This window comes from Streptopelia decaocto, assembly GCF_964273445.1.
Source record: "Streptopelia decaocto genome assembly, chromosome: 13".
Classification (NCBI taxonomy): domain Eukaryota; kingdom Metazoa; phylum Chordata; class Aves; order Columbiformes; family Columbidae; genus Streptopelia; species Streptopelia decaocto.
The window spans coordinates 7913722-7940300 of NC_138668.1; the positions used below are offsets into that span (position 1 = coordinate 7913722).

Sequence of the window (26579 nt, forward strand, 5' to 3'; positions counted from 1 at the left end):
CATTTGTTTAATGGTTGTCTTAAGAAGAATAGTTAGGGGACATTGCTTCAAGGTATAGGATCTCATTGGGATTCCAGGAAGCCATTGCCAGAGCTTCAAATAGGCGTAGGCACCCCTAATTTTTCTGAAATCAAAAGGAAGTTAGATGCCTCTTTGTCTCCTCAGATGTATTTGAAAACGCTGATCTACATCTTTACAATGTTAACACAAGCCAAGATTCCCCTCACAGGTATAGCTATTTCTCAATATACACATACATTAGGTGTTTTAGGCAGCTCAGCACACATACTTGGAGGGAGGCACTTCAAAAGTCACCAGTGAACTGAAAATATTCCCCAAAATGTGCTTGATACCTTAGCACATATCTAGGAAAAAGACCAAAAGGCTTTGCTGGTTTGATCTGGATGGCAAGGTTGCCACCTTCTCCGGGAAGCAGAAGCATTTAAGGATAGAGCATATGAACCACTCAAATCTACACCCGATTCTTCTGCAGCTTGGAGCTAGACAATGGATATCAGCAATATCTCTTCACTGATTTTGGATGCTGTCCAAAAGAGATGGGTCACCAGCCAAACCCTGGTGAACTTCTAGACATTCAGGACTAGAATGGAGTTGATGGTTTGTTCCCCTTCCCAGTAGTGCTTCAGGAACTGAAACCATGGTACTGACATTAGAAGCTTTGCACGCAGGCACAAACATCACATCTTGGTGTTATCTATAGTTTTTGATGCTCAGGCATTTAACAAAACTAGCTCAGAAGGAGGGCAGATGTCAGAGAAATTTATATACTGTTAATGGAAAGAAAGAAGTTCTGTTAAATTCCAAACAATACTACATCTGTCCCCACTCTTTTTTTCTTAATTCGTTCCTCTTAATCTTCCCAGTGACTGTCTTTGGCAGCTCTTGGACAAATTCCACCTAAATAAAAAAAGACAGAAAACAATGTAGCATGTTCTACAGAGTTGGTTTTCCAAGACTGGCTCTCAGCATATATGAAAATCTGAGTGGACTCCCACCAGTAAAAGCTGCTTGCCTAAAGGATATATTAAGAGTCCAAGTCAAATGAAGGCAGCACTTTGTGCCACTAGTGAAAACAATTTCTTTGCTGCCTAGATGGTCAAACATCTGTGTAGCTGCCTCCCAGCTAACCAAACTGAGTAATGTAATATAAGTACTGTACCAGAAGGATTAATACCGAAATGCTACCAGATGTCAGAGACGAATGACAAAAAGAAAATAAAAAAGACGTTATTGGTACAGTATCTTTAATGGTCCTTAGTTCCTACAAGTTCTGCACAAGTAAACTAGAGCACCGCTAGTAGCTTTTTTCCTGTAGTGCTGCAATGACTGGGAAATACCAAAGGTATCCCCCTGGGCTTTCATCCTATTTATTACCTGTGAGGACCAGTAGATAAAAGGTCACCCAGAGTCAGTCCTGTACTACCCTAAAGTCACTGAAGAGCACTTGATTGAAGATTAAACACAAAATGGAGAACTATGATTGTGAGCCTGACTTAGAACATGCAGACTTAACTAGGATATCATACGAAGTCGCAAAAGATTTAAACAAGCACTTTACTCCAATACACGAAAAACAATGCAAACTAATGTTATTCAGGAAAGATTTTCTGGAGCCAGTGCTCTAGCTGAAACTTTACCACTGTTGGGTGAATCATGAAAATCCAAATAGTAATTCTCCTGAGATTTATGGAAGGGTGCTCTGGTTTAACGTTTCTCCTCAGAAGCATTTACCTTTCTAGGGTATTTATATGGAGCAGTAGTTTTCTTGACATGTTCCTGCAAGTCACGGGTTAAGCTCTCCAGGTCACTGGATGAAAAGGTGGGGGACAGGACCACAAATGCTTTCACAACCTGCAAGATATGGTCAATAAAATGATCTGACACCATCCATTTGTACGAGCTGATACACAGGTTACCAGGGAACAGCGCTGCTCAGAGTCATGACACACAAAAGGGAGGAACAGAGAAACCAGTGCAATATAAGAAATGGTTGTGCCCAGCTTCTGCACATGTATCTGCAAAAGGAAAGGTTGAAAGCACAGTTTTCCTGCTCTCATTACAGAGCAAGAGCATTTGCTCTGTCCTCTCAGCAGGGGTCAAGTAAGAGGTGTCTCCACAGAAATCTCCCTGAAGCCGAGGGACATTTTGCTTCTCTCCAAAGTTCACACTGAGGACAGTAGGCCCATATCATCCCAGCACAGGACTGTGCTTTCGCCATATGGGTAGCTCAAGACTAACGCTGGGGCAGTTCCAGTACAACTTTGGCTACACGAAGAAAGCCAGAAAAGACAATTTCAATGTATAGGCAAGTGTTTAACAACAAAAAGGTCTGATCGGGGAAGGTAAACATCACTGTACTGTTCTCCACAGCGAAAGCCCCCTTGGGATGAAAAGAACTTAAGAAGAGCAAATGCATGTAAATGGGAAGGGATTTTGCCTGTCACCCCCAGTAGGATTATCTATGACGACACGACTACCTTAGAGCTGCAGGTTATTCAGTAAAGTAGGAAAAGCTTTATAGAGTTATATATTTAGACAAACATATTGCTTCCCCAATCACTGCTCAGCATCATTACCTCTCCTCTGAGGGGATCTGGGCTGCTGATAACTGCTGTTTCTGCTACTGCTGGGTGTTCTATCAAGGCACTCTCTACTTCAAATGGCCCAATGCGGTATCTAGGTACAGAAAGAAAAATGTAGGATTTGGCTTTATGAGCTGGAAAACCAAAACGAACAAAATGTTTTTTAATTGTCATATTGAAGGAAAACAAACAAACAAACCAACAAAACCACACACAAACCAAACAAACGCAACACAAAAGTCAAAGAACACATCAACAACAAAAAACAACTATAGAAACTTTAGGCAGAGTGGGAAAGTTGGTTGTGTTTGAAGGCAGGAGCATTTCACAGTGGCCCGTGGCAGAGGGCTGCTGAGGCTGTGGACACCTCTCCATTTCTCTCCTTTCCTGTGGCTCCATCCACCCTGACAGCTGGGGTCTGCAGCACCAGCCAATGCCACAGCATGGTATCATATCATACAATATCAAATTGTTCCATTTCAACATGTTAAAAATAAAACATTTCAATGCTTTTTTTACTCCAATAGAGACGTCCTTCAATTTTCGTCAAAAACCAAACTAGATCAAAATCCCTCCTCTGCCAATGGAAGTCCTCACTCTTTGTTGGGGCAGATGAGGTGGTGTAGGGGAAATGGATACAGAGATGCCACTGACATCACCAAGGTGATAATGCAGGTCCATGAAAAGGTGATAACAGCTGCAAGTATTTCTAAGTCAAGAGGTCAATACATTAATCACAGGAATATCATGTCAGAACACAACATGTGAGATTACACAATGGCAGATTTAGAGAGGAAGCATGCAAACTGACCCTGAGGAAATGATGATGTCATCATCTCTTCCAATAAACCAAAAATATCCATCTTCATCCATAATCCCTCTGTCTCCAGTGACATAAAAATCCCCACGTTCAGTTTCTGCAGTTTTCTTTGGGTTATCCTTAAAGTGGTTTACAAACAGTAGGTTAGATTTTGAGCATGCATTAGCTGTACGTTGTGCTATAATGCACATAAAGTGAATGTACCAGAACTTTATTTTTCAGTCAGGAATGTTCAAGAATTGTACTGACATTGCTATAAAATAAAATAGGTTTAAAACCCCAAAAATATTTTGATTCCTTAAAAAATTTAACTCTATAGCAAATTCTTCTCTTCCCTTTTCTAACATCCTCCAATCCAAACAAACAAATTACTCTGGCAATAAATAAAAAACTGGTGAAAAATATTCAGTCTTTTGAACCACTATGCAATTGGAGAGATTTTGGGGAGATTGGTGGTGATGAGGAACAAAATAAAGTCCTTACTACATATTCAGAGAATAAACCAAGTGGTCTTAAAGGTTTGCTTCTGATAGCAATTTCACCCTGTTGTCCTGGAGGCAGAATATTAGCATTTTTGTCTATGATCTAGAATGAAAAACAACACATATTTTAGTCCAATGGAGAAAAACAGAACCACTAAACCAACCAACCAACCAACCGAAAGTGCCCTATGAAAGACCCTAAAAAGCAGCCAACAAACCTGAACATCATAAAGGGGAACTGCCTTCCCCATTGATCCAGGTTTAATCTTCATTCCTTTAAAAACACAGCAGACTGTTCCCTGTAAAAATAAAAATCAAAACAAAGTTTGGCAATAGAATATTGCTACATTCACATTTAATTCATTAAATGTATTTCCTAGAGTAATTCCAAAGTCAGGAATTAACATTCACAGGCTCTTATGTGTCAGTGCTGTATGGTACAGATAAGCAAAATCAAGAAACTGTCTGAAAGAATCCTGTTCCATTTTCTGCAAAGAATTCATGCCCTCTGCTAACCAGTCTTCTTCCTTACATTCAAACTCTGCCCTCTTGCCTGTCACTCTCACTTGGAATTTGCTTAGGGACACCTATAGATTAGAGCACATCTCCTCCCAGCAATCTGCGTTTCGAGCAGGTTCTGTGCGGAGAGCCTTGGAAGGGTGTTCCTTCAGAGGTTATCGGGGAGCAGATTACTGAAACACTCGCAGAAACGTGAAGGAAGAAACTGGCCGTGTTCTTTGAAAACCAACATTTAAACATTGTAAAGCAAAAAGGAATTACAAAGTTTTAATGGATTATCGATCCTACAGATGTACCGTTTCAGTCTGCCCATACACTTCACAGATGTCCAGCCCAGTCTTGCTTTTCCAGTGCTCCATGACTTCGGGGTTGAGTGGCTCCCCTCCACTCATGCAGTTCTTCAGCTTCATGAATTTGTACCTTCACAGGGAGTTAAAACACAAGAGAAGCAGCATTTAAATGCATGCAGCCATAAACAAACATTACTGGAGAGTTGTTTGCTAGGAGAGTTAGCCCCATGAAGTGGGGAAATCAGAGGATTCCTGATCGTTTGGCTCCTGATACAGCAAGGATATCAGTCTGTGCTCAATACTAGACAAATGAGCAGTAGCAGTCAAACACACATGAAAAATAAAGTAAAAATTTTGTGGAAGTCAGCTGGGATTTAAGGACATGCCTGTAACTAATCACAGAGCGATGTGAAAATTATGATAAAGAAACTAACATAATTTCATACCCTCAGGGATTTGCTCACAAGTTCAGTAGTGAAGGTCTCAGATTTCTGAGGGAAAACATCAAGCTTCTCTGTGTTTGATCACAAAACTCAGCAAAAGACACAAATTTTGTATGACAGTCTTTTTATGAAGGATACTTTAAACTAAATTACTACCTTATTTTGGGTCAAGCAGCTAGAACTGGGAGATCACTCGTTTAGTTAGGGTACATTAAATAGTAGTAAAAGTAATTTCTTGACATACCTGGAGAGATCATTTTGCACCAGCATGCGGAACAATGTTGGAGCACCAACCAGCGTGTCAATGGGGAATTCACAGAGAGTCTAGTTAAACAAGATGGATATATGAAGCTCAGACAAAAAACTGCTTTGTGGATGTAGAGTGAACAGGTGATACAAGGACCAAACATATCTCTCCTTCCCATGTAAAAGCACTACATGTTCACTATTGAGTAAGAAACCCTCCTACATTTGGTGTAATATACAGAGATTCACACTATATTTGATTGGACAAAATCCCACCCTAACACGTCTACATGACATGCAGACCACACAGCTTGGAGCACGGGCAAGATAAGCTCATCCCTGTCTGCATTACAGGGAGGTTTTCACTTTAATCTTGGCTAGTGTGGGCAGGGAAACACTTTAGTTTCTGCAGTAATACCAGCTGATATGACTTTCATAGTCACTAGAATAAAAGGCAAGCAGTTAGTGGTGCTTCTGGATTATTTTCATTCACATGCTTACCAGCCTCGAGCAAAATGTATGCAAGAACCACAGGCTTGGCCCCTTCTGTGTACATTAAAAAAGCAAAGAGGGGCTTTATGCAATGGTTACACCATCTTGAACATAACTATGGACACAACCCTCATGAAATCTTTGGATGCTCTTAAGAATTATTTTTTGTGCTCTTTCTGCAGATTAACATATCTACATGAGCTTTTCCTTACATTTAGGATGGCTGCTGATTCAATCTTTGGGAGCATATGTATAAAGACGCATGATCCAAAAACCCAGGGATCAAAAAGAGATGCCACTGAAGCCAGTATCCATCCTGTGTCTGCTGTGCACCATACAACGTCTGAGGGAGTCGAATGCAACCAGTACCTGAAAGAGGAGGAAAATAATGAAAGAAAAGATAATGAATTTTTTTTGCTTAAAAAACCCACAACCCCCACACAGAAAACCAACACTACACACAACCCAAACCAACCAAACCAACCGACCCCAAACCACAAAGAAAACAAGAAAAACCACAACTAGCCCAAGATTTCTAACAAGATACATGGGCACCAGGCACTCTGAATACGTTTATTTTATGAACTAGTGCTAGGATAAAAGGGCACCTAACTATACATTTGTTAAAATATATATATATATATACACACATGTATATCATACATGTATGGCATCAGTCATAAGATAAAGTAAGGGAAAGAGAGGAGTCTGGACTTCATAAAGCGACTTTCCACTAGGTGGGAATATAGGGCGTTCTGTGTCGGACACCAGTTATTTCAGTTCTGAGGCTGCTAAGGAACCAGGGTGATCTGTGCAGCCAACATAAACTTCTGCCTCTGCTCATCTACACACGCCACAAAGCTTTTTGCAGCCCAAACAGCACGGTATCTCTCAGTTCTTTGCGCTGAAGTATTCCCAGCTGATGGCTGTCCTTTGAACCACTCTAAAGACAGGGCAAGAGACATTCATTGGAAAATGGAAATACTGGGCATCATCCTATTCCTCTAGAAATTTGGTGGAGTTTCTAGTCCGATTTCAGAGGGAGAACTGGGGCCGTACATTGGTGTTTCTTATTCAGTAATTTTTTTATCAGTTCTGCTACACAGCTTCAATTATCCCATGTTGACCCAGGCTCAAACGTTTCATACCTTTCACTTACAAGGGGTCTGAAACCAAGACTACCCTGGGAATGTTCAGTCATCTTTGGAGAACCTGTGGTTCCACTGGTAAAGAAGATACTCATTGGGTCTTGAATCCTTGTTTTGACACAGGAATGGTCAGCAGATTGGTTTCTTTAAAACAGAGAATGCAATCAAAACTTCAATGGTTACTTTACACAGACTTCACAATGTAATGAAGTATTGTGTATTGCAGAACTCCTACTGCAAATAAGCTTCACAGAAGCTTTTCACCAAGTTAGACTACTACATGGAGTTACACCTTCCTCAAAGACAGACTTCCCCTAAAGAAAAGGGTAGAAACTCCCCACAACAAGACCACTGTTAGGTAAACAACTCTGATGTGGACCAGCAATGAAACAGTCACAATTAACACCTTAATCTTGGCACTGGATGAGTATTTGTAGACAATGAATAGTTGTAAATGTGCACTTGTGAGCAACAGGTCTGCTTTCTGCATCATGACTGCAGTGTCCCTATCTCATACTCACTTGTACAGGTCAGTGAGGTTCAGCCATCCCTCCCTTCTGCCTTTGGACACAATTAACTTGTTTTTCAGAAACTGACACTCAGATGCCACTGAGTCCACGGCAGGAGCCAGAGTGTCACTGGTAATGATGCACGTGGCCTTTGACGCCTGGAGTCGATACAACATATCTTTGGCTGATAACTGGGATGTTCCCGGAATTATGACAATTCCTGGAAGAGCAATACAGTTAGTTTGGGATGGCATTTTTTACATCTAATTCTTTTCAACTATTAACTCTTCCCAAACTGACCTCTGAGATGAATTTGCCCTGGCACTCCCAAGCTGAACAATTATAATGGGGTATGGTGGCTGCTTGTGGTCTTCTGTAAGGAATGAAACATGGACCTGCCTGGTGACTTCTACGGTTCTTGCCTATCTTCTGGCATCTCCATGCCTGCTGCACAGGCTCTCACTCCACACCTTGTGTAAATCCTTCAGGACTGCCTGCATAACTGATAGTTAGGCTACTCGCTAGATTACTACATTACTTTTCTGTTTTAAATAATATAAATTCTTGATCCTCCCTACCAGTTTGCATCAACCGGCTTTACCAGTTTTAGACATACTGACCTGTGCGCACGCAAGCCACATACACCAGCCACCATTCCGGGATTCGTGGCAGGATCACAATAATTCTGTCTCCCTTTTGCAGTCCGCATACTTTAGTCAGCACATTGGCCACTTTCCGAGACAGGAACCCCAGCTCCTCAAAGCTCCACTTCACTTCATCTCCTTTTCCATTTACCCACCAAAAGGCAGGGTTTGGAGGTCTCTTTCCAACCTACAAAACATAGGGATTCAAACCCCAAATTTTTTCTTCTGAAGGATCATGAAATCACAATGCAGAAGCATCTGCAAATTATGGAAGATCCAAGTATTTCACAACAGACACATAAGCTACTATTTTTCCCTTGTCCTTAAGAGATCAAGATTTGTCATAGATCAAGCTCAGATATTCCCCAATAAATTCTCCTTATCTGAACCTGAAATCTTTACCAGCCCAATTGTATCCAGACTCAAGTCTTACTCTGGATCCTATTTCAGTTTAAGCCTTATGCTGAGCATTAATGCCTCTACAAAACATAATACTGATATCGAGTTGTGAAATAGTGTTAAACAGAGGGAGCACAGGCAGAGGACAAAATAAAACAGCAGGACGACACGGTATCCCAGGACTCTTCCCAGTCGCATTGCTCAGGAAGAGGGGAATTAAGTTGTCTCTAACTACGGGGCACCTGGGCAAATGCAGAATCCTCTTTGGAGCAAGGCAATTAAACATTTGTGGGAGAATTTTCCCTTGCATGCATGCTATTTTTACCTGTATTTTCATGACGTGAATATCTAATATTATAGGATGCAGAAGGTTATGAGTCAAAAGAGATTTACCATTGTTTTTTCTACCTACACAGAGAGCACCAAGAGTCAGAGACACTTTTGAACTAAAGCAAGAAAGAATGAGATCTTGCTTAACTTTCTAATACAAGTTGGTTTTGGCAACTGATTATTTTGATAATAGAGAAAAACCTAACTTCTTTCAAATGAAATTTCAAATTAAAGTGTCTCATCTGCACAAAAGATCATCTACCTTTTCAATCTCAGACCATTTGTCCAGTACATCACTTGCAAAGTTAAAGTACTTCGGTATCTCCTGTTTGCCCCGCCTGATGGACTTGTACTGTGAATGCACATCAGAGACAAGCAGCCTGGAGTGTCCATGGAAAGCCCTATCAGGAGGCTTCAGAGTCCACAAGGATTTTAGAGTCTGAAATTTAAACAACTTCATGGCAGAAGATGTACGTAGATGCTGTAGAAAATTAGCAGAATTGTTGCTATTAATCCTGCAACAAACAAATACAAATTAAAATAAACAAAATGATCTTGAGATTATCCGAAGAAAATTCAGTTATGAATTGATGAGCTATTACTTGAAGTCACTTAGGCTAGTCACAGCCAAACTGAATTTTTAACAGTTCAGTGTGAAGTTCCCCGTCCTCCTTTCTTTCATTTTTTACCACCAGCTTTTGGAGGATATAATATACTGTACTGATCTGGCATCTTGACCACAGCTCAGCTGATCCTTACAGATGCTTGATGTGCTCTTTGGGGCTGCTAACTGCCCACAACTCTCTTCAGTCTAACAAAACATCAGATGGTATTGTTTGCATTAGACGGAGGTTACTGGTTCTTGCACTAAAGCATTCAGTAGCTGATTCACGATTCCTTTTCCCTCACATGGAGCTGAAGGATGTTTCCAGACTGCTGCTGGACCCTAAAAGCTCTCAAGTCCGATTACTTTCTTCCTTTCCATCGCTACTCTTTTTTCTTCCTTTCTCTCTTTTTATATTACTATTATTATTATAAGCAGTCTAGAAGACTGCTGTAGAACTGTGCCCCACTCTAAAAATTTTAGTGCTATTTAGAGGTTTCTCATAAGTGCACAGGAAGATGATCAAACGTGGAACAAAACCTGGCTCGTGTCTGGAAGAGCCTGCAGTCAGAGCAGGAGCCAACAGTCCTGGAGGCCTATGGTGACTCTAAAACCTGGGTACATCTACTGGTTTTCCTTTTTCAACCTCTAAACCCAAGTTACTAAACTCAATACAAGGTTAGATAAGTGACTCTTGAAATACAGCTTAATTTTCTTTTCTGTTCTTACAAAGGATGAAGCTATTCACAATCTAGTACAAAATTATATGTATACTCTTGATTAAATTATTTTCCATATGGAATTTCCATGGTCTGAGCAAAGCTGCAAAGTTTTGCCCTTTGTCCCAGGTTTTAAGGTTTGTTTTGTATTCATTTACCTGTTGTCCCAGGTCTTCAGCTGTAACTGTTTATCCTTACATGTCTGATGCATGGATCTCAGTTTTGGTCAAATTTCATTCTCCAAGAAAAAGTAACTTGTTTAACAGTGGAATTACTTATTACTTAACAGGAGGTTTCACAGTAATATATAAACTGCTTATCAGGCTAATTAACTCAACCTAGAACTTGTACAACTTAATCTTTTCAGAGACATCTGACCGCACAAAAAATCTGGATGGAGATTTCCCCCCAGCACAGATACTTTGTCAAAACCAACAGTAATTCATGGTGTTCCCCATGCTACATGACATTGTGGTAGAGAAATACTGACCAGCTGTAAATAATCCTGTAGGATATCATTTGCTCCTGAGAAAGAAACATAGGATGTGGATATAAAATTATTATTATGTCCCTAAGTGCCACCCACTTCAGGAATCAGGATTATAGAGCAGAAATTTATTTAGGTGGTATTTCCATTTTAAATGAAAACTCTATTAAAACGGACCTGGTGGAAAGAATTGATCTAAAAAGGTTTTACTGGTAAAAAAAGGTCTTTTAAATATTCACTGAAATGGATGTTAATAAAGGGGTTTTATGTGATATTCTGGGACATGAATTTATTTTTATTGTTTTTTTCTTACTTAAGGAAACAACTGTCAGTAAAAATATCAAGTTTTTCATCAAATGTAACATTTGATTGTGACCTCTACTGTTAATGCTGAAAACCAACAGATCACCTTTCATTCCTTTAGCAGAAAAGTTTAATCTTTTTGAGTATTCTTTTTAATCACAAAGTAAGATATTTCTCATATCTTAGTCTGCTCTAATTCTATGATTTAGCTATAATCTACAGATTTCAGAGTATTGCAGTGACAAAACCTGCACGATAGCCTGTAAAGAAAAAAGGAGAGAAAGAACATTCAGGAACAGTATTCCCAGACTGGAAATGGCCTTCGAGACCGGCAAGATGAGAAACATTTTAAATCCAGGATTCCCTTGTGGTTTACAAAAATATGTGCAAAGTTTTGCTGTGAGAGCCTTCAACAGTTTTTAGGACTTTTTCACTTGAAAACTTAGAGGTGAAAATGAAGTAAGAAACTGAGGAAAAGACATAGTAATGGCAAAGTCCTCTGAGCTGCTATAGGAATCAGAAATATTTCTTTTCCTGATTTAGTACCATCTGCTTCTTCTCAAGGACCAGCAAGACTAGGAATTCAGAAAATAATGTTTTCCTGACCTGTTTGCTGTGGATAGTACAGATTGAGAGCTGGCTGGGGTAGAGCCTCTTCATTCGGCTTTCAGGACATGAGGTTCCCAAGCCAGGCACTGTGAAGACACTTCATCTGGAGACGTGAAACCCAGACGCTGTGTCTAAAAGGATTTGGAGCAAACCCTTTCTACTTTATCATTTACTACTTTTGAAGTAATGAGAACAGAACATAGCACAAAACAGACCAGGCAGCACAATTCTTTCTGTGGAGTAACCTTTTTCTTATAATCATTTACACCATTGTTAACTGTGTGCAATTTGCACCTTAACCTCAAGCACTTTGTATCTTCTCTTTTCCTCCACTTTAACCATTTAAGCAGAACACAAGTTCATCGAGATGAAGAGAAGTAGTTAAAGAACACATCTTTCTCCTTCCAATCAGGAAGAATTTGGGAACGTTACAGTGATAGTTTTTGAAGAGAGAATATTTCTTCACTGCTGATACCCACTACAGGACAAAGATTATTTTAATAAATTTCTTATTTATTTGTAATTATCAAAATGTTGTATTTACTCTTTTTTCTTTTTTAAGGAAGCTGTTTATATTAATTCCAGTAAAAAAATTAAACCTTTGCAAGCTCCCAGATCTGTCTCTTCTCTCTCCCATTCATCATTCTTAATTCTTATACCTTCCCCCTTCCAAAAATGTGTAGATAGATGGCAAAGGTGGTTTTAATACCACACAACCTCAAGCTATGTGAGCATTATCTCCTTCCCCCCACCAATATCTTGTTTTTCCATATGTTCTCCAAGTTCTCTGGGTCATGACCATATGCCAAGTGTGATGTGCTATGGCTGGTATGGATCATGGAAATTTTCTCTCCCCAGTTTCCAGGTCATGTTATCCTCTTCCCCACTCCTGGTTCCTTAGAACCTTTCTCTGGATTTTCCCAGTAGCCGTCTTTGGCAGATCCTGAACAAACTCCACCTGAAAGGCAAAAATGTTCACTTGTAGCCAAATATATTCTGATTAATCTCCAAGGTGCAAGGAAAGACACACCTGTATTATGGCTGGGGTAGAAAGATGGGAAGCTGTACAGCCTGGAGCTGGGATGGTGAAATTGCTCACTACACGTCTGAGCTGACTGCACAGGCAATACCCGCAGGGATAAGTACCACAAACCTGACGAAATGAGCGTTACAATGGTCAGGATGGGGAGTTACTGGCGTCTTTCCTGGCTGTAAGGGATGGATTCCAACCCCTCTACTGCCAGCAGGAATTTCGCCTTTGCTTTGGCTGAGAGTCTGAACAGAGTTCACGGGAGGAACTGGTAAGAGCTGGATGCCTTGTCCCATTTGAGTCGCTGTGAAACCCTAGGATTTCATAAAAGGAAGACTGCACCTTGATAAAGATAAGTTATATTATCATTTCTACTCTCTGGGTCCTTTCTAGCACATACAGTGAGGCCAAGGCTACAGCTGTAACAGACCCTGTAATTTATTTTATTTTATTTAGCTATGGTTGGAGTGTTAGTCAGAATGCAGTTAAAGAGAAGCCAAGGCAGGACAAAAACTCTTCGGTTTCTGATCTAATTAGAAGACCTGTCTTTCTGTGCTGTACTCACCTTCCTTGGATACTTGTAAGGTGCAGTCAGCTTCTTGACATGTTGCTGAAGCTCATGAGTTAACTTTTCTGGATCATGTGATACAAAAGCAGGAGCCAAAACAATGAAGGCTTTGACTACCTGTGCCACAAAAGTCAAGGGACTCCATTAACTTCCAGACATGGGAATAACAGGATGCATTTGTTGCCAAAACTGAGTATCAAAATTGAGAAATGCCAAAAATTGAGCTTTTTTTTCTTTAATTTCCCTTTTCATTGGCCCTTTTTACAGAGTGCCAAGTTATGAACAACATATTCTGCAGCATAGGACTTTTTGCTATTTTTCTGCGTTTTTTTCTTCTTAACTTGACACACTACTAAACTTTCCAAAAGTTTTAGAACAGAAAAAAAAGAGCTGAAAATCTCACCCCAGAGCTGAAAGAAACGTTGCAAATACAACAAGAAAAATTAAACACTGGATATCACTGCCACCATATGCTTAGTGACAAAAAGGGAAATAAACCAAATTCTATTTCTTAGACAAAAGATGTCACAACAAATTTGAAGAGAAAAACTTCTTCCCACACCAAACCCTGTAAACAGAGAAATAATTCTGAAATTCTAAGATCTGTCAAGGTATGGTTTTAAAATTTTTTTAACCCATTTTAATTTCAAAACTTGCAACATATTTAATTCCAGTGAAGCCTAGTACATACAGGAAACTTCATGCTTAGAATAAGGCGCATTGCTTTCTGTATCTCTTGGTTTTCTTTTTACCTCTCCTCGAACTGGATCAGGACTGCTGACCACAGCTGACTCTGAGACTGCCGGGTGTTGTATTAATGCACTTTCGACTTCAAATGGGCCAATACGATACCTAGCAGAAAATGCAGATATGACAGATCTAGCAAGTTAGCCATTCACCTGATGTTTCCAGACTGAACTTTGCGATAAAACAGAGCATCATTAACACGCAAATGAGCAAATCTAAAGGTAACTGACTTACCCAGAAGAATTAATTATATCGTCATCTCTTCCAACAAACCAGACATACCCATCTTCATCCATAATCCCTCTGTCCCCAGTGACATAAAAATTCCCACACAGAGAGGCAGCAGTTTTCTCTGGATTATCCTGACAACAATCAAACATTTAAATAATGTAATGCATTTACTTTGCAGTGGTGCTAAAATTAATCAAGACAATTATTTTAAATTGTTGTCAAAACTAGTATGTTCAGTACTATTTTATGCCTTCAGTTAAAAAAAAACAGAGCTGCATGAATTAGCAGTTTTGTAGTAGAAATACATGAGAGGTGAAAAAGAGCATTTGTGTATATATGGATTAATGTTCTAGAGAAGAAAGGGTGTGCTCTATCAAAATGCTCATCCATCACAGCAAATTACTGAAATGTATAACCCGTTCTCTTCAGAGAAACAATTTATCCTTGCAGGGGGTTGCCACAATAACCTCCTGTCAATGGAAACTTTTCACCCCTAACCTTCAAAACCAAAACACAAATGAGATGACCTACACGAAAAACTTCATTATCTACATTGATTTATAAGGTCTACATTAGAGAGGAAAGAGACCTTGACAACAGAAGACATAATGAAAAACTGAAGTAATAGTAATGAACCAAAAGAAGATTTTTTTAATCACATTGCAAGCAATTACTTTGTGCAAATTGTTGTTTGAGGATGGTACAAATATCCAAATATCATGGGGATTCAGAAAAGAATTAAACACACAGATAGGTTCCCCAAAGCTTTTCCAATATAATTGTTCAAATGCAGTGGAGAATATATTTGCCTGACTGTAGTGTTTTCTGAAGTATGCACTACAACTCAGCACCACCATAGCCTGACTACTAGCTTAGATGGACCCTCGACCTGAACCATGGCCATTCTTCTGACATGTTTTCAATGGTTTTCAAGCCTGGTCTGCTTTCAGTGGGCAGAACCTTTCCATTTGAATACTGATGTCAGATTACAGATGCCACTTCCACAAAGCCATGAATGTCTGCGCTTGAGGGTTTTGTGTTGTAGCTTGTTTTTGTGTTGTTGATCTTGTGCACATCATCTATGTGACAGGCAACTGTACACAGGGCTTCTCAGACACAGGTGATACACGCGGGCTGCAGATACATGCACGCTGCAGGGGGTAACTAGAGACCTTGTGAAGATGCTGGATGAAATTATGCTCCTCAGTAAGTCAACAGTACCTCATCCTGGGTCTCTCTTGAGCTCCTCAGCATGCACAGACAGGCCAACTCCAACTTACCAAGTACTCGGAGAACATACAGAATGGTCGCCTAGGCTGAACTCGGATGGCGATGCAGCCTTCTTCTCCTGCAGGCAGGACAGCCCCATGGTCATCTATGATCTGCAGAATGGACATAGTGCCACTGCTTCCATTAGCTCAGTCGAATATCCGCATTATAGCCCAGTGAAGACAGAGAGGGACTGACTTACTCTTATACCCACAACTGCAGCTGAGCTCAGATGTAACATATCAACATACCTGCACATCATAAGGGGGAACAGCTCTTCCCAAAGAGCCAGGTTTAATTTCCATTCCTTTCGTATTGGCACATATTGTTACCTGCATAAAAGGGTTTTTTTTTTAATTTGTGCAACATCTTCTAGACTTCATTATTGGCTAGCTTTTATTATTGTCATAGTATTTCCTATAAACATTAAAATGTGCAGCTAGTTGATTTTGTAATTATACAATCATAATTATATACAGCCTTTTTTAACAAGTTCATTTATATGATTCTCACCTTTTCCATTGATTTATCAAGCACATTGTGCCTCTGGTATTGTTACCTTTGGAAGGGTATACTGCAAGAATTAATGCAAGCGTACTGTTTCAGTCTGGCCATAACCTTCATAGATATCCAGCCCTGTCTGGATTTTCCACTTTGCCATCACTTCAGGATTGAGTGCTTCCCCTCCAGATAAACAGTGTCTCAGACTCGTGAACTTGTAGCTTGAGAGGAATAGCAAATCAAATAATATTCTTAACTTTTGAAAAGAGCAGTGAATGCTATGAACTGGGCAGCCTCCCTCATCTTTCAAAGTACGTACACATAAACTTCACAAGCTATTTTGGAAATGACAATAATCAGCCTGTTCCACAGTCCAGGACTGGACTCCTACACTGCTTGTGTTACCACCAAGGATAATGTGCTTTATTTCTGAGTCACTGGAAGTAGGTTTTTTTTGCTAGAAAAAGGGTGAGCAAAGGTGTTTTCTTGGAAGAGCTGACAAGAAGGGAGACATCTGAACAAGCACATCAGCTGTTCATGGAAAGCCGAGTTATGTGCCAACATCCAAGATCAAATAAGCCACTGAGAATTTTCTAGAGCAAAAGGAAAGTTGAATAGGAACACAAAGTCTGAGGTCTCTGCTAAACCAGGTTTGGCTTTTGTCGGAATAAAAGACCTATGTGAGAAGAAGAAATACCTTATGAAAGGTGTGAAAACTCCTTACAAATCACCCTGACCACTTCTCATAACCTTAGTATTTCACAGTGTAACAAACTGGTGGGAACAGCTGCCAAATAGCTCTCAGCACGTAGAAGTCCTCTAACCACTCACTTCATTCTCAAGTATGTGACAACAGTTCTACTGTACTCCAGTAGTTCCCTGATCCAGTGCTGCCTGAAACCCTGACTTCAATTTCACTGTAAACCACAAGTTCAAAGGAAGTGAGAACTTAAAAAAATCTCACTTGTTTCCTCTGTGTTGTCTTTTCAAAGATCCACTCCCGAAGCCTGAATAGCCTAAAGTTTGACTAGTTATTCTCATATTTCAGAACTTAGCTTTCTTTTCTGAGAGCAAATTTCGCTAATTAGATTTCCTTTAGCTGAAACAAATCAAGCAACGTAAGGAACGAAACAGCGAGAGCTGTCACAGTATTATATCCCAACCTCTCTCTGCTACCCCTGCAACAGACATGAGTGCAGTACCTGCTCAAATCGTGTTGGACCAGCATTCGGTAGGCAGTGGGAGCCGTGCAAAAGACAGTGATGGGGTATCTTGAGAGAGTCTAGAAAAACAGAAAGTTTTGTTGAAAGGAAAATATAACGGCAGGTCTGACCTTGTAAATGTGCAGGTGGTTAACACAACCTACGTGCTCAAATGTCCACAAAATGAAAACCATAAAATGCAACCAACATACATTCAACACAGAGAATAACTACAGATTAGTAACTATGAATCCTGACTGCAGAGTGGCCGTACCAGTCCATCCCACTGCTGCAGAAAATACGGCACTTTCTGTCCAAAAAAAAAATCATTCACATAAGTGAATGACCACTGAGAGCAGCAGCTCCAATTAAGATTGTTTTCTCCTTCCCAAGGCAATTGCGTCCCAGGCTCAAGGCTAAATGACAATAGTGAACTGGACCAAAGCTTTTCCAGTTTTATTCTTGGGGAAGTCTGAGTCTCCTCTCCACGAAAGGGGCTAACGTTGAGGAGAAGAGGCCAGCTGACTGCTTTTGTGAAATGGCAGAAAGGAAGAATAGGTTTTGTGGCAACTGTTGAGAATTCAGGATAACAGGGTCCTGATTCAGGTCTATGCCATACTCTGAATACTGGCCCATGCTCACCCTGAGCCCAAAGTAGCTGGAAGTCCACACCTGAAGTAGAGCTTTAGGCCAAGTGTGGGACAAAACAGTAGTGAGCTTCTTTTTATCCCGCATCTTTCACCACACCTCCCCCATACTGCAGCCATGTCTCATGGCCTAACCAGGAGGGAAAGCTTGTTCCTCTAGCAAGGGGCACAAAGGCAGGGATAACTGCTTGGTATGTGGGAAGTACTGTCCCTGCTGCTACAGAGCAGTGGGAACCCATGCACTGGAGCCCAGCTGGTTTGTCTTATTTGTGCAAAATGGAAATAAAACTCCCAGTGTAAAATAATACACTTACCTCTGCAATAACTGCTGGTTTAAACTGTGGCATATTGTGTACAAAGACACATGATCCACAGATCCATGGTGCAAAAACACTGCCCCAAGCTGATTTTACCCAGCCCGTATCAGAGGTATTCCACATCGTATCTGAAGGAGTCAAGTTCATCCAGTACCTGGTGATAAAGCAGAAACCAAACAAATGCTTCACAGAGTGTGAGAGACTCAGGCAGAGGTCATAGCATAATTAAAGGAACAGGTGGGAAGCTTCCATTACAAGATGCAGCATCAGCAAGTGGGGCTCTTTCGAAACTTCGTAGGAGTTGAAGAGAATCTTAACCATTCTCTTATTTCCCTTCATTTGCTCCTCTTTGACATTTCCAGTGTTTGTTTTTCTCTTCAACAGTGCAAAACATCCTTGGCTTAAGTTGCAGAATCTGGATCTAGATCAAAAACTGAACAGATTGTTTGGTGTCGGCTTTCCCCATCTTCTGGATTACAGACATCAGCTAAATCACATCTTATTTCTCTGGGAAACTAACCAAATTACTTCTATGGACTCTATACCACCAGCTTCCAACTCAGAATGCCTTGGGAAATGGATCCTTTGATTTTCATGAAATTTCTCACTCTTCGGGAAGCATAAATAAAAGATGTTCAATGAAAGCAAATAAGTAGCAAGCCACAGTTTCATACTGAACTGTAACTTTTAATGTATAATGCTATGGTCCAAGGTTGCTCTGGCTCTCAAGGAAGTTTTATACAATACTAAAGCACTCAACTTTATCTGGTTTTGCTATAAGGAGACTATCCCTACAGCTACTCCGCAGTCAGCCCTCGAGTGACAGAACACTGTGTGTGATGATCTCAGCTGAGTCTTCAAGAAGCTTTTAATAATGAGGGTTTCACTATGAGAGCTGGAAGGAAAGGAAGAAGCAAGATCCTACACTCATTAAATGCCTACATTTACTGGAGGTTTTATGGTCACATTTTCAGTGTAACCGTAATCATGTCACTTAATCAGGACACTGGGCGCAACTGCAAGGTATACCTGCCACTGGTTGCAAATCCGATGCCATAACTGCTGTGGGACTGCACCACCATTTTTGGAGACCCCGTACTTCCGCTAGTAAAATAGATCAGCATTGGGTCTTGACTCCTTGTCTTGACACATTTATGGTCAGCAGATGTCACCCTGCAGAAGAAATAGTATACGATGGTTACTCCATGTAGGGGGTTTTTGTACTTAATGCAGTGATTACAGAGAGCTGGCAGAGGGATGTAAAAACCTTACTCATTAGTGTTTTGGAAATTAATCCCAAAACTCAGCAATGTCACCTGACTGATACAGGTTCCTTCACCTCACAGGGATGATGGTAAAACAGCTGGATACTCACGCAAAGAGTTCTTTGAGGTTCAGCCAGCCATCTCTGCTCCCTTTGGCTACAATTAGTTTGCTTTTCAGAAACTGGCAGTCAGGTGTGACAGATTCCACTGCAGGTGCCAGTGTGTCATTGGTAATAATGCACTTGGCCTTTGAAGCCTGGAGTCGGTATAATATGTCTTTGGCTGTTAATTGGGATGTTCCTGGAATAAAGACAATTCCTGGAAAAAAGCAACAAGCAATTTAGAAAACTGACCATTTCTCTTTATTATGTTCACAGGACAAGACCCCAGTGACAGAAAGGCTGAGCTACTTGTCAAAAACTTATTATTCCAGAAACAGGAGTCAAATACAACTCGTACTTGACAGCAGAGCTTGGGCAAAATTGTGGCCTAGAAATGACCTGGGATCATCTGGTGCTGAAAGGCCTCCAAATCCTGCAACACTGATGCTGAGTTTTGTGCCATCCATATTAAAGGTGTCTGGATCATCAGTAAGATCCAGATTCAAAGATTTTTGAGAACTTCTTTGATGCTTTATATCTCCGGAAGGAAGTGTTGGGATTATCATCCTTTTAAATATGTGCATAAAACCAGCATTTGGATTATATTTGCATCTGCAATAAAGCAATTGTTTATTTCAATAAGGAATTAATACCTTTGATATGGGATAAATAGACTGATATTGGGTAATTTACATACATTGTTCAGTCAACATATCCCTCAAACTTGGATTCATTTTGTAATGTGAACACACGTAAGTTTGGATACTGAGTGCAATGTGACTGAAATCACATTTTCAGGGGGGAAAGTGGGACAGGAATCAATTTAGTGCATTTCTATACCTCTTTTTCCCAAGGATTTCAATAGATTTGACCTACAGATTTATTTCAGTCTTCTTGCACCTTCAGAGGTGTCCACCAAATTTTACAATTGGGAAACCGAGGCACTGAGATACTGAATGATATTCCCATGTCATAGCCCAGAAAATCTTGGATGCAATAGAACTGGATTCCCTGGGTCTTGGCCCCATTTACAACCTGCAAGAATCACAGAGCTTACGTAGAAGAAAAATACTTGATCATGTCCCTGTTGATGCTGAACTGTTTCATCATGGAACTTTAGCAGTCTAAAAATGCAATAGGTCAAATTCTTCCTAGGAATTTGTAAAACTGTAATGGCAGAGTAAGAAAAAAATGTATTGAATTATTAACCAGTCTAGCCATATAACTTACATTATCAGTGTGGAGAGTTTTACTGCAGTATCTGGTCAAACCTGGCCTTAGATTGTAACCCTTCAAGCCTCTCTAGCTTCAGCTGAGTGTGCCACTTAACCAGACCATGTCTGCTCAGCACCTGCTACAATAGCGCTTTGGTTCCTGTGTGGGTGCTGCCAAAAGCATAGGCAGGGCACAGCAGCCTATTCCCGTTTACATTTTTTTCAAATGAATTTTGCATATTTTTCATGTTTTCTATTTATTTTCTTTCTGCATCCAAGAGATGAGTGAGGTTACTCACCTGTTCGCATACAGGCTACATTCAGTAGCCACCACTCAGGAACACGAGGCAGAACTGCTATAACTCTGTCTCCTCTCTGCAAACCACATGCCTCAGAAAGTATATTAGCTGCTTTCCTAGAGAGATATCCCAGCTCTTCAAAGCTCCACTTCACCTCCTCTCCCTCATCATTTACCCACCAAAAAGCTGGATTTGCTGGTCGTCTTCCATCCTAGAACACACAATAGGAGATTTAAAATATGAAGACAATCCTTCAAAGGGCTAATTTCAATCCAAAATAACTTCAGACTAAGCAAATAATCTCTGGCAACTAGTCTCTTAAAGTGATATCTGTATTTCTGACAAAGAAAATAAAACTGTGTATTCTATTCTGCAGCTAATATTATGCAGAATCCACCAGGAAAACTGGTTTGTGTCATCTGAGATTTGTTCCAATGCCTATGAAGTAAAAGAAAAATACTACCTTTTCCAGCTGCGACCACTCATCTAAGACATCACTTGCAAAGTTGAAATATTCTGGCAGTTCCTTTTTACACTGGTTTACAGCGTCATAATACGAAACAATCTGCGATGTAAGAAGCCTGTTGCATCCATGGAATAATCTGCAAGGTGACTTGAGAATCCGCAGACACTGAGGAATCCATGATTTAATAAGTGTTCTCATGATAAATGATGTTTTATCAGACAGTGGGGAAAAAAATCAGATACACACCTACAGGAATCAGTCATCTGAAATGAAAGAAAATACATTTAAAACCAGCCAGGTATCGGATGCTGTCTGGTTTGTGATGTTGGATAAACTAATACGAACCAGCTTGAATAACTAGATTCTTGCTGGGCTTCCTTGTTTTTCTCCATTATATTATGTGATTCTTAAAGTAAGCGTTCCTCTTTTTCTGGCAAAGAGATTGTGCACTATTCTTTCATCATAATCGTTATCCCCTACTTTGTCAGCTGATGAATGAATCTCATTCCTCGTTCACTCACACACCTCACTTCACAGTCCTTTTCTAAATATCCATATCTTGACTCCTGTACATTTTATATCTTATTTTGCCTGCTTTCAGAAATAAAATGCCACTACTTAGAGAGTGTTTTGAGGACACTTTGTTCATCCCCTTGATTTAAAAGTCTCTGTAATTATGCTATGTCTTAAACATACACCAGAGGGCGATTCACACTGAACTTACACACCAACAAAACTGATGAATCTCTGATTTATTTCTTTGTGAGTTCTGTTTTCATTGGAGCCATAGAAGAAACACAAAATAAACACTAGGCAAGGAAAGGTGAAATGCCAAAGACTTCCATTTGCTGTGCACTTCAGCTGAAGCGTACAACTTCGAAGATGATACAGGTTGTAAAACAAACTAGCAAAGAAAATTCCAGCACTTCCAGTTTATTCTAGTCTTCCCTATACAACATAGAGGCACATGTGGAAGAGACAGAATGGATGATACTGTATTTATTTAAAGCTCAGCCTTGCAAGTAAAGAAAACTGGATTTTTACTGATCGATGCAGAATCTTCTGATAACCTTGAGTGTCAAGTCCTTAAGAATCTACCCACCCCATTAAATCTAAGGGAAATATTCCCTCAATTCAAGGAGCCAGTTTTGCCTTCAAATCCTCCTGTGCCACAACCTTGTCCTTGTTAAACAGCCAACAGTGCGTACCCATCTCACAGGGATAATACACAGTTACTTTCACCTTTCCATTACGTATTGCAAGTGTAGCTGCAGTGACAGCTTCAGGCGTTCGATGGGACATGCACATACACCTGAACTGAGAAACCATAAAGCCTTAATATTTTATGCACTACTCCTTAAAATGGGCTCTCTAAATAAACAATCTATGTGAACATGCAACTACTCGGGGAACTTACATCAGGAGAGACAAAGTAATATTCCCCAGATCACAAAGGAAATCTGTGCGGCTGCCAGAAATCAGCTTCAGAAATCCAGAACAAACGCAAGGACGGAAAAATTTCTCTTCTCAACCCATTCTCAATGACAGAGACACAGAGAATGGGAAGGAATCCCATGCTTCCCAGAAAGTGGGATTTGTTCTGGCTCTGTACCAACATGGGGTAAAGGCTGAGCTCCAGCCTTTGCTTCAACACTCTAGGATCTGCCTTAGGCCTATGTATTGTGAGAGAATCCCAACCCTTACCTTGTTGCACACCATTAACTACTTACCAGTCCCACAACATTTATCAGGAGAGGCCTGCTTTGATGTCTTCTGCCCAGAGACCCTAAGTCTTCCTAACGCCCCTCAGTTCCACCCTCACAGTGCCTCAGATCTTCCTTCTTTCAGGTCAGGTTTATTATAAAAACATACGCCGACTTTCTGCCAAGCACTGGCAGGCCACTGTCACGAGCTGGGCAAAGTACGCAGGGCAAGTACCCAAAGAAAGTAATGACCCAGAAATGCGCCACTCTGCTGCCCTCATCCCAACTGCGTTGTGCAACAAGAAAGTAGATGAAGGGGTGACATAAAGAGGGTGGGGAAGGACACAAGAACAGAGTTTCAAGATTCTCTTTGGTTTTTGGGAAGGCACAGAGAACAATGTCTGAAAACAACGCAAACAGCACACAAGCAACGTGCCTACTACTCTGCTGTGGACACAAGCCCAGCTAAGAGCACCCGATCTCAATGCTCAATTGAAACTGCTCTTCTGCTCCAGTCTGTGGCATCCCCCAAACAGTCCAGTGAAGAGCATTCATGTTCAAGGCTTTCCCAGGCCAGAGAGGTAGAAACAGCCCCCAATATGCTCCAACCCAGGGGGAAAATACAGTGCATCAGCCCATGTCAGCAACTGACTGTACTGCAACTCAGAGGAGACACGTTAAATGTACCCAAATACGCTGTTTTTGCAAAGAAGTGGGTATTAAGTTGTTCTTCATTTTCCCTGCTGTATAACAGGTTGAAGCACAGCAGGCAGCATAGGAAGGAATAAAGATGATCATTTATCTGGAAGGTGAATGATGCACTAGAGGATCATGGGCTTTGGTATCTCCATTCATGGCAATATTTAAAACCATATTAGTCAAATAGCTATCAAGACTAGTTTAGATACGGTTTAACTTGCCTTAGGCCAGAGCAATGACCTCTCCAAGTCCCTTACAGCCCTCGTGCTGTGAGCCTTTAATTTGGCCAGTGGCATGTTTTGGGAAGCACAAAATGGACATAGAGCCCATGCTAATGCCACTTTCTCCTGCCTATCAGAAGAATTCAGGAAAAGGCCCAGCCCCAGTGAATATTTGACTCCCCAGATCTCTGAGAACACCTGCTCCTGTCCTTTCCAGCAAAATGTTTTCAGTTCCAAGATAAACATGGGGATAACCTGAGGATAAGCACACAAGCAGTGCAGACCTCGCGCTGCTTCTTTGTGTGCCAAGTGCACTTTCCTTTATGAAAAAGTGATGTTTACATTTTTTAGCAAAACATTTGTATATCCAGTGAGGCACCGAGTCAGCCGTAGGATTCCTGCTGCCCATGACTGACAATCTATGCTGAGATAATGACATTTAACAGGCAAGATGGGGGTTACTCTTAAAGACAAATGTCTCCTTTTCAAGGCACAAAAGCTGAAGGTGATATTGTTAGAAAAAACAAAACAAAATAAACAAACAACAAAACCACAAGAAATAGCTGCCTATGTATATATACAGTTTGCAAAAAGGGCAATTTCTAGAAAGCAGGGGGGCATGACTTATCTTGAATCAATTATATAGATCAGGTGGTCGACTCACTTATAAAGCCAACATCCAAAGCATACTCACTCCTGTGCTAATACTGATTTCAGCATACAGCATACAGTCTCCTCAGCACAGGAGGTAAAGGCAAACAGTTCAAAACCACGCAGAATAGGTATTTCTTACTACTGAGCTTCCTATAGGAACCTAATGCAGTGTGAGAGATAGTGGAACGTGGGTGCCTTATTCCTGTAGGCTTCATCAGAAACCTGTGTCAGTCAGTTTAGAAGGAAATAATCTGAAGAGAACCACTTAAATTGTTTGTGAACTGTGCATATAAAAATGAGCAGAACAGTGGAAACATGTGTCCGGCCAGGTACAAGAATCACTAAATGATGTTCTGATTGCCTGCTGCACAGACTTACTGATGAGCATGTGTCCCTTATGTAGGTGCCTCTCACAAACGTTTCTTTTATTGAATGTTTTAAATAAGGATCCAAACCGTAGAATAATCCTTGATGTTTGCATAGCAAAAGATCTCAAGTGAACTGCAAACATCAGTTTAAAAGAACAAAGGTCTGCACAGGAGATTATGGGCTGTGTCTCACTGCAGAAGAGAACGGGAGAATTCAAGGTCACACAAGAAAGTTTGCAACTGCAGCAAGATTAACATGCTTCTACTCTGATATGTTAAACATGAATCCATCCTTCATCTCAAGAGTCTTCTACAGACAAAATTCTATATCTCTAGCAAAACTGTAAAAAGAGCTTATGCAAAAAATGAAAAGTGGAACTGCTAAAATGACTTTTACCATGCCAGAAACTAATAGCTAGGAAATCAGTATTTAGCATGACAAAAGACATATTTACAATGTCTGCAGCAATCACTACACCATCAATAGAGATGTAGAATGAAACTGGAGGCCATCACCAATTAGCTAAAGGAGGAGGAACTCATCATGCTTTCATGTATACTCCAAGAATGCTATAGGGCCATAAAACACATTTATGTATCAGCAAAAAATTTCTCTGACCACATTTCAATATATTTTAGTTCAGTAAGTTGCAGTATGAAAAAAAAAAGTAGCAGCTTACTCAGGTTACAGATGTGCTGAGTCTCTCAAAATACAAGATTTCTGGTTCTCTTCTCACTTTTGCCATATCCATTTGGTGTGGTTCCAGGCAAAATATACTCTGACTTTCTCTAAGATAGAGATGACGACACATCATGATACCCACCTTGTTCTTGATCCTTATGCAGTCACACTGTAAATTCCTCAGAGAGGTAAGACTGGTTTCTCATAAATTATTTTAGATTGCCTAGAACAAGGCTGCTAGTGGCTTGAGCTGTAAAAAAATCAGCATTTTTGACAATCTGATTTAAAATCTTCATTCCCTTTCAGTTTTTCAGGCTTCACTTTCAAAGCCCAGGTGATTTCACGTTAATCTGGTTCACTGGTTGTCCATGGAAAACAAAACCAACAACATTAGAGTTGCTGACATACAAGACAGATAAAATATAAAAATGTATTTAAATCCCCAAATATGTAGACTTTATTATAGCTCATGAAATGACAAATGTGGCAATCCTCCCACATCCACCACCCTTCTTTTGGGGCATGAAGGAGTGAGTAAGATTTGCTCTATATGACCTTTAGAGGGAAGTGTTCTTACAGCAGTTCCTAAAACAGGGGAAATTCTAGTTGTCAGAGAAGGTGCTGAAAAATGCAATGTTGTTCTCCATTGTGGGGCCTTCTTCTCCCAAAGGCAACGCGCAAACACTGCTGAGCAAAGTGGCTGCAGAAATTCTGCTACAGGCCCCTCTCTGCAAGTGATTTAAAAAAG

At 40.4% G+C, this 26579-nt stretch overlaps 1 protein-coding gene across 1 annotated transcript; it reads right to left on the reverse strand.

Moving 5' to 3' along the window:
• Window positions 1-831: 831 nt before the first annotated feature.
• Window positions 832-25220, reverse strand: LOC309445685 (uncharacterized protein; the record flags this gene model as incomplete). The annotated part of the gene is made up of 27 exons (XM_082064688.1): window positions 25160-25220; window positions 21502-21767; window positions 21039-21249; window positions 19535-19742; window positions 19189-19332; window positions 18157-18313; window positions 17196-17275; window positions 16091-16214; window positions 15744-15824; window positions 15504-15605; window positions 14227-14354; window positions 13998-14097; window positions 13243-13362; window positions 12531-12605; window positions 9188-9406; window positions 8173-8383; window positions 7565-7772; window positions 7044-7187; window positions 6108-6264; window positions 5402-5481; window positions 4721-4844; window positions 4124-4204; window positions 3907-4008; window positions 3415-3542; window positions 2598-2697; window positions 1753-1872; window positions 832-918 (listed from the first exon to the last, which is right to left on the reverse strand). Exons 2-27 carry the CDS (start codon window positions 21700-21702, stop codon window positions 832-834), a joined length of 3492 nt encoding a protein of 1163 aa, XP_081920814.1. The 5' UTR covers window positions 21703-21767; window positions 25160-25220.
• Between the last annotated feature and the right edge of the window lie 1359 nt (window positions 25221-26579).